Raw genomic sequence first — 9,184 nt, 5'->3', positions numbered from 1 at the left:
CTTAAATACTTTGCAAATGACAAAGTGAAGCGACACTAGTATACTTGATAGGCTATGCCTAGAAACCGTGTTTGCGTGTTTGTTAATGAATGCTAAACAGTCACTTTACGCATTTTGTGAATGGAACAAAAACAATGATGATTGGGCATCTACCACATAAAATAAAAATAAGAATATTTAGTTTATTTATTTTTCTTGTCCTGCCTTTTTAAACTAATATACGCAATTCTTGGATATCAATAACAAACATAAAACGTTCTTTACCCAAATCTATACTTTGTTAACTACTAACTTCCACAAAAAAGGTTAAATCTTGTAAGTAATATCAAGGAAAAATGAAATACATCAATCATCACAACAATGCCTACAATCATTACATCAATCATTATAAAAAATAAATACATATGAACTTTTCATGGTGAGACCACAAAATTAATTTCCAAACTACAATCCTTTACAACTTTAGAATATCAACCTTGTACAGCTCGACAAAAAAGGCTCAAAGTCAAATACGTGTATAAAGGGAGATACAAGGGTGATGTAGCAAATCAAAATTCGAGAGGAGAGAAATAAGAGAAATTGTGGAGTTGGTAACTTGGAATATGTGTCACATGGACTTAGTTACAAGGGGGAGTTAGTTACAAGAGGAAAATGCTTATAATAGAGGAGGGTAAAAGGGAAGAGGAGGGTGGGTTATGGAAAGAGACTAGATTTTTTGTTTTCCTTTTGTTTTATGATATTTCTTAATATAAGAATAGCCTAGGTCTTGAGTCACATTAAACAAACTGGGACAATGATGGAGTATCGCGGACAATTCGAGATAATGCCAACACCTTTGAGAGTAGTAGCTCATATCATGTTAAAGGGGATCTTCCTTAATGGTTTGAATGAGGAGATTAAAGTTGAGCTTGAGTTGTATGACATAGACTCTATATCTCTGAATTGATGGGTCGATCCTTATTGTTGGAAGAGAAAAACATGGCTATGAGAAGAGGAGGTTTCATATGGGAAGAGAAGAAAGGTTGGCAAGATAAGGAAGGTAGCTTTGTGAAGGTTTTGGGGGATTCATCATGGGGAAAATCAATGATACCCCATGGCGGAAAAATGAGGAAAATCTAATCATGAACCTCCAAGGGAGAATAAGCTAGTGGAAGGGAGAAGTTTGACTCAAGAGGAACTACAAGAAAGGAGTCGAAAAAGGCTCTGCTTTAAGTGTGTAGAAAAATGGGGACGGGAGCATATATGCAAGCTTCAACATTACGAACTTGTATTAATGGAGGGCCAAGAAGATGGTAAACCAACTGAAACAAAGGAAGATGACAGCCCAATGGAAACAGAGGAACCAATATTAGAATTAGAAAACAAAAATCTACAGTTATATTTGAAGAGCAAAGAAGGTCTTACTTCAAGAAAATACTTTAAGATAAAAGGAACAATAGGAGAAAGAGAGATGTTGATTTTGATTGAGTCGGGAGCCAAGAGTAACTTTATTTCTCAACTCATAATGGTTGAGTTACAACTACCGGTGATAAAAACTCCAAAGTATACGGTAGAGATGGGTAATGGGAAGAAAGAAAAGAACAAAGGCATGTGTAAAGCAGTACAAATAGAGATGCAAGGAGTCCGAATTGAACAAGATTTCTTATCCTTAATCTCAAAGGTACGGAGGTGGTGCTAGGACTAGATGGGTTGGCTAGTTTGGGAGACATTAAGGCCAACTTCAAAAATTTTACACTCCAATGGGAGGAAAGAGAATGTAAGCAGATTTTGAAAGGAGATCCCTCCTTATGCAGAGAGCAAGCTTCTTAGAAGACAATGATAAAGACTTTACGTTTTGTAGATGAAGAGTATTATCTAGCTTACCAATATTTGAGGAATACCGAAAACCAACAACAAACCTAACTTGCTTCCACGCCAGTATCACATGCCCTGGAAAAAACGTTATTAGAATTTAAGGATGTATTCCAAGAACCGAGGGGATTACCTCCAAAAAAAGATCATGATCATGCAATATTTTTGCGGGAAGGAGGACAAATACCCAACACACGACCATATAGGTATCCCTATTACCAAAAAGATGAAATTGAGAAGATTATGAGTGAAATGTTGTAGGCAGGGGTGATAAGGCCGAGCACTAGCCCATTCAGTAGCCCTATGATTTTGGTCAGAAAAAAAGATGATGGGTGGCGATTATGTGTGGATTATAGGGCACTCAATAAACTCACGATCCCAAATAAGTTTTCGATACTGGTGATTGATGAATTATTGGATGAGTTAGGAGCGGCAGTGATGTTTACAAAGCTGGACTTGAAGTCCGAGTATCATCAAATTAGAATGAAAGATGAAGATATTTCAAAAACAACATTCAGAACCAATGAGGGTCATTATGAGTTTTTAGTTATGTCGTTTGGCCTCACCAACGCACCTTCAACTTTTCAAGCACTTATGAATAAGGTACTCAAGCCTTACTTGAGGAAGTTTGTTCTAGTTTTCTTTGATGACATTCTCGTTTATAGCAAGAATGAAAAGGAGCATGAGGGGCATTTGAGAGCTGTTTTACAAGTGTTAAGGGATCACAACTTATTTGTCAATAGGAAGAAATGTAATTTTGGGTAGAGACGCTTGCAATACCTGGGTCATTTCATTTCTGAACATGGGGTGGCTGCAGATCCTAGTAAAATCCAAGATATGCTCACTTGGCCTATTCCTAAGGACGTTAAAGGGCTTCCTCGGTCTCAAAGGATATTATAGAAAATTTGTGAAAAACTATGGAAAAATTGTGGGCTTAAGGTAGCTATGTCCACAACACCTATCCTAGTTGTTCCTAATTTTGAGAAGCCTTTTGTAGTGACTTACATGAGTAAGGTTATCTCTGAAAGGGACCAAAGTAAATCAGTATATGAAAAAGAACTTATGGTAGTGGTTTTAGCTATTCAAAAGTGGAGGCCTTATTTGTTGGAGAGGCACTTTGAAGTACACACTAATAAGAGGAGTCTTAAATATTTGGCTGAGCAACGACTATTGGGAGAGGAACAACAAAAGTGGGTTTCAAAGATGTTAGGGTTTGACTTTGAAATAAAGTATAAATCGGGAAGGGAGAATACAATAATTGATGCACCTTCCAGGCAGCAGCTATGGGCATTAACCACTTTCCAATTTTATGAATGGGATGAAGTGGATCATGAGGTTCGAGCGGACAAGAAGTTGAGGGGAATTATACAAGAATTATTAAGAGACTCAAATGCTCATAAAGGATACAAACTCTTGCATGGTAGATTGTACTGTAGAAGAAAAATAGTAATACCCAAAGGGTCTTCTAAGATTCCTTTGATTCTTAAGGAATTTCATGATACAACAGTATGGGGCATTCTGGATATTTTCGTACATATAAAAGGATTGCAGGGTTATTATTGGGAGGGAATGAAGAAACAGATTCAAGAATATATACAACAATGTGAAATTTGTCAACAGAATAAATACCAAGCCTTAACTCCCTCTGGATTGTTGTAACCTCTACCTATACCAACATAAGTGTGGTATAACGTGTCCATGGACTTCATAGGAGGACTCCCAAAAGCAGGAGGGAAAGGTACAATTTTGGTGGTGGTAGATAGATTAACAAAGTGCGCCCACTTTATAGCCATGTCTCGTCCTTACACTGCCAAGGATAAGTGTGGTATAACGTGTCCATGGACTTCATAGGAGGACTCCCAAAAGCAGGAGGGAANGATACAATTTTGGTGGTGGTAGATAGATTAACAAAGTGCGCCCACTTTATAGCCATGTCTTGTCCTTACACTGCCAAGGATATCAATGAAATATTCCTTAAAGAAGTGGTGAGATTACATGGGTTCCCTTCCTCCATCGTGACTGATCATGACAGGGTCTTCATTAGTTCCTTTTGAACTGAATTATTCAAATTTGTTGGAACCAAGCTTCGGTTCATCTCGACTTACCATCCACAAACAGATGGCCAAACCGAGGTGGTCAATAGGTGTGTTGAGACTTATTTGAGGTGTCTAACTGGTACCAAGCCAAGACATTGGCCTAAGTGGCTAAGTTGGGCTGAATTTTGGTACAACACTAATTATCATGAATCTACCCATACAACCCATTTCAAAGCTTTTTATGGCAAGGACCTACCACCAATCATTAGAGGGGATGTAAGATTGACAGCCATGGAAGAAGTGAGCAAGATGACAACAGACAGAGATGCAATGTTAGAAAAGTTAAAAGGACAATTAGCTAAGGCACAGAACTGCATAAAGCAGCAGACTGATAAACATAGGCGAGATGTGGAGTACAGTGTGGGTGACTGGGTATTTCTGAAGATTCAACCCTATAAGTTGAGGAGTTTGGCAAGAAGAGCCAATAAAAAACTTAGTCCACGCTATTATGGGCCATATGAAATTGTTGAAAAAATTGGCAAGGTTGCCTATAATTTAGCATTTCTAGTAGAGAGTTTGATATATCCTATTCTTCACGTCTCCCTCATCAAAAAGTTAGTAAGCAATGATGTCTAGACTCAACCTCTACCCAAGTGCTTGACAAAGGATTTAGAGCTCAACGTGTAACCTGTAGAAGCCTTAGCAATTCGTCAAAATCAACAAGGAATCATAAAGGTTCTAATTAAGTGGCACCAATTGCCAGAATGTGAAAATTCATGGAAACCTTTGATTGAATTACAGGAACACTTTCCAAGATTCCACCTTGGGGATAAGGTGTGTCTTAATGGGGAAAGGAATGGTACGACAGCAAAAAAGGCCCAAAGTCAAATAAGTGTATAGAAGGAGATACAACAGTGATGCAGCGAATCAAAACCCAGAAGGAGAGAAATAACAAAAAATGCAACGAATTAAAACCTAGAAGGAGAGAAATAACAGAAACTGCTCAGCTAGTAGCTTGAAATATGCCTTACATGAAGTTAGTTACAAGGAAGGAGTTAATTACAAGAGGAAAATGCTTATAATAGAAGAGAGGGAAAAGGAAAAAGAAGGGTGGAATATGTAAAGGGACTAGATTCTTAGGTTTCCTTTCATTTTATGATATTTCTTAGTATAAGAACAAACTTGGTCTTGAATCACGTTGATCTGACCAAATTCTAGAATATAATTAGTTTTTCTATTTCCTTGCGTTGATTTTATTGCTGATTCTTATTACAACCTTTGAATTATGTTTTGTGAAGATAAAACAACTTTAAAAAGCAAAGGTTGAATAATTTCCAACTACGGGATCAAACTTAAAATTAAATTCTAAACTGCAGAGGATATGTTTCCACTTCCATATAAGTTTTCTCACCATGAAGCATTCTTCTTGGAGAAGCCAGACAAATCCATTCTGATGGCATCATACACATTCATTAATCCATTCTGGCAAATGAAATCACCATTTCAATTGCTTATTCTCTATGCAAGATTAATACATACTAGCTTATACAAATTCAAAATCATTCTTAGTGACTCAAATACATTAGTTGATCCGTTCAAGCTTACCATTACTTTCCAATATCAAACATTGCTTCCTATGGAATTTAGCTGTTGCTGAGAATCAACACTTTTAAATCTTGATGCCACATTCTCCAGCATGAATCATTCTTTTAGCAAAAGTCAAATTCATTCTGAAGGCCTCATTTCCAACAAACTTCTGATCGATACTCAAGACTTCACTTAGAATACAAGGGTTGAAGCTATTATATTGGCATACTAACAGAGCTCACTTTCTATTTTATTGGCATACTAACAGAGCTCACTTTCTATTTTTCAGGCACAGGAAAATGGCCTGAATATGAAAATGGCTTGAATATCAATATGCCGTATATTGCGATAATTCTGTCCTCTCTCACCAACAAAACCAGAATAAAAGAAGAAATATTCTGACCAACAACTGATGAATACAAAAGTAAGCACATACACAAAAGTACATACATACACAATCTATGAAATCTTTCTATCTTCAAATGATCAACCATGGTATAATATCTTTCTATGCCAAGGTAAGAAAAAACCAGTAAAAGGCAAAAATGCATATGGGATATGAATTTTGTATTGATGCAAAACACATGAACTGTGGTAAAATCTGGATCATCATCCATTTCTACACACATCTAACAAAAAGTTAAATTCAAAGCCCAATCTGGAAAAGTGGGGGCTAGCAAAATCACAAGATTTTTTTTTTCTTTTACAAGAGGAAAAACAAATCAAAAAGCACCTTGACAAAATCCTAAACTCTAAAAACTTCTCGTGCCTCAACCATGGGTATTAACAGCATCCCACAACAAATTCTTTGGGGCAGGGTTGCTCAAGTCCCTGGCCTGCAGGGCAGCAGTCCTGAGGGTCCTAATTGTCCACTGATTGGCCTCCCAAAATGACAAGCTCCTGTAAGGCAAATTATGCTTCTTGCAAAGGTCAATAACCAAAGGTGAAATCTTCCTCAATTGACACCTAGGTAGCCTTGGAAATAAATGATGCTCAAGCTGAAACTGCAGGCCACCAAAGAACCAATCCATCCAAGAGGAGCAAGATATGTCCAATGTCCCACTTGTCTGCTTCTCAAACCAGTCATTCCCATTGGGTGGCCCAACATATACATTTGCAGCAAAGTGGTTCAAGCAGAACTGAATGTGCTGAATGGAACAAACAGCAAAGCTACTTAGAACAAACATAACCCTCTCAGGCCAATTTGGTAAGCAAGACACCAAAAGAGGGAACCAAGTCCAGAACACAAGGATCCCCATTAGGTTCAAGGCCCTGTCCTGCACTTTACGTTTTGAAAACAAGAGCAGAATCGTCTGCAAATACAAGTTGACCCTGGCAACGCACATGACCGGGTAAAAGGTAAAGTGCTGGTAACAGATTAAGAACCTGGCAAAGAAATCAAACTCCAACTTTCTCCCATAGAAATGAGAAGTTAATGAATTGAAGAAGCGCGAGGACACGGCGAAAACCGGCATGTGCTGCAGATCAGGGTCATGGTCAAGGCTGTTGCATGCAATGTGGTGGGCATTGTGAGTCCACTTCCACCAAGCAATGCTTATCCCGGTGAGGCAGTTCCCGGAGAGGAGCTGTGCAAACTTGTTGTAACCATTGGTTGTCATAACCACATAATGGCCAGAATCATGGCCAACATAAGCACTTTGCATCCAGAGAAGCCCCAGAAGCATGCCTGAGCCCAAATGAGCCCACACACTAGTGCACTTCAACACACCATATAGGACAATGAGGAACATAAAAGCAACGGCTGCAAGGGTGTAGGATGTGACATGCCCTTTGGTGTCAAAGAGACCCATTTTGGAAAACTCAGATGCAAGCTTTCTGTAGTCCCTGGACACCTCAGAGACTTTGAAATCACTGAGGTAGTAGCCAGTAAAAAATCTGTCAAGGTGTGACCAAGCTGTACCAGGATGGTAAGCTATGAATGCATCGGTGACATCCTGGCCAGCAAGGTTCAAAATGGGAACATCACCACCAGGGTGTTCCTTCACCCAATCAGACACATTGTACACCTTACCTTGAATGGAGATCCACAAATCTCCCTCCTTGTTGTGACCCTTCAGCTCCTCAGAGGTCATGTACTTCTTCTCACACTCCATGCTTGTATTGGACCAACAAAAACAACACAAATCAAACACAATGAGAGTGAAAACAAGAAGATTATGATACAGATAGATGTGATAACAACAATAATGGAGTATCCGGTTCCCCAATGCAAACAAATCTAGACCAAAGAATCCCCTTTTACTGCAAAGGGGTTGTTATTTTGGTTCACCAAAATAACCCCATGAAAGGGATTTCAATTTGATCAGGTTGAGGATCTAATACCCCTTTACCCTCTCTCTCTCTCTCTCTTTCTCTCTCTAGAGCGCTTTACTTCTGTGTCGTTGTTTTATTCGATAGTGCTCTGGAGTTTGAATGTTTTAAGGTGCCACCAGCACGTTACAGCAGCGCAAAAAGAAGGGTTTTTTTTTTTTTCCAAACCTCCTTTTTTTAATATACATTTGTTCCACTTAAATAAAATAAATTGAATGGTACTACAAAATAGATAAGTGGATCTTTTTTATAGTTATTTATAAATCATTTTAACTTATTAATAATATAACGCTTATTATATTTATGATATATATTTATTAAACTTATAAAAACAGACAATTTTTTTGTTTTCTTTCATATTCTTCTTTAATTCAATTATGCTAAATTACTTACTTACTCTGATTTTCTTTAATTTTCTGTATTTATAAGTTATTGCTTGTGATTCCCACTTTTTTATTTACAACACTAAAATATAAGAATTTTCTTAATAAACTTTTAAATTAAGAATCTTATATGTAAATTTTTTAAGAAAATTTCATTTAACCATGTTAGTGTGAGATACTGGTTTTTAATATTTAGATTTGAATATTGCATAAATCCATAAGTTTTAAGAAAAAAAAATAGAATATGCATACCATATTTATTTTCAAACCTTTACCAAAAAATTAACATTTAATTATAATAATTAAACTATTTTTTATTGAAGTGTAAATAAAAAATTATAAAATATAAATCTGATAAGATCTCTCTTAATAATAGACAATTATAACAACTAGTAATTAAATCAATCTTTTCTTTTGGTTTATTTTCTTTCTGTCTTTTCTATATATTTTCTTTCCATTTACTAAAACAGTAACCATTTACTAAAACAGTGAAAGTACATATATATAATTATTATAACTAGTAATTAAATCATTCAAGTTTTAATTTATTTTCTCTTCCATTTATTTTCTCTGTATTTGTGTCTCTTTATATTTATTTTTTTTTATGATAACAAAATTCTCAACATGATTATAAAGACCAATTACTATAATAATTATCAAATAAAAATAAAAATAAAAGCAATCAGGTTAAGTAATTCCTTACTCTTTAAGAAAACAGAAAAACTGGTTAACAAAAAGATTACATAATAAAACATTTTATCAAAACCAATATGTATTATTAATTGTTATATACATGTATCAATATATTTGACTGGGTGAAAAGAAAATAAGAACCGAAAAATAAAAGATAATGTATTTTTCTTTTGGTTGCAAAATTAAGAATTAAAATGTTGACTAACACATGAAATAGATTTTTTTAACATTTTCTTAAATTGAAATTTCAGTTTTCTATTTGAGTTTATGCCTATCCAGCCCAACATGTCATCATACATGCTG

The 9,184-nt window shown here is 36.1% G+C and overlaps 1 protein-coding gene across 1 annotated transcript; it reads right to left on the bottom strand.

The window, feature by feature from the left end:
* Positions 1-6,013: 6,013 nt before the first annotated feature.
* LOC106778080 (delta(8)-fatty-acid desaturase 2) lies at positions 6,014-7,894 on the bottom strand. Its single transcript, XM_014665977.2, has one exon. It carries the CDS (start codon positions 7,586-7,588, stop codon positions 6,245-6,247), a length of 1,344 nt encoding a protein of 447 aa, XP_014521463.1. The 5' UTR covers positions 7,589-7,894; the 3' UTR covers positions 6,014-6,244.
* Positions 7,895-9,184: the final 1,290 nt, after the last annotated feature.

This window comes from Vigna radiata, chromosome 11, assembly GCF_000741045.1.
Source record: "Vigna radiata var. radiata cultivar VC1973A chromosome 11, Vradiata_ver6, whole genome shotgun sequence".
Classification (NCBI taxonomy): domain Eukaryota; kingdom Viridiplantae; phylum Streptophyta; class Magnoliopsida; order Fabales; family Fabaceae; genus Vigna; species Vigna radiata.
This window is presented reverse-complemented; position numbering and strand designations above follow the sequence as displayed.

Bases quoted from the DNA above. Each gene is read 5' to 3' on its own strand.
- LOC106778080 (XM_014665977.2), bottom strand. From the start codon at position 7,588: ATGGAGTGTGAGAAGAAGTACATGACCTCTGAGGAGCTGAAGGGTCAC.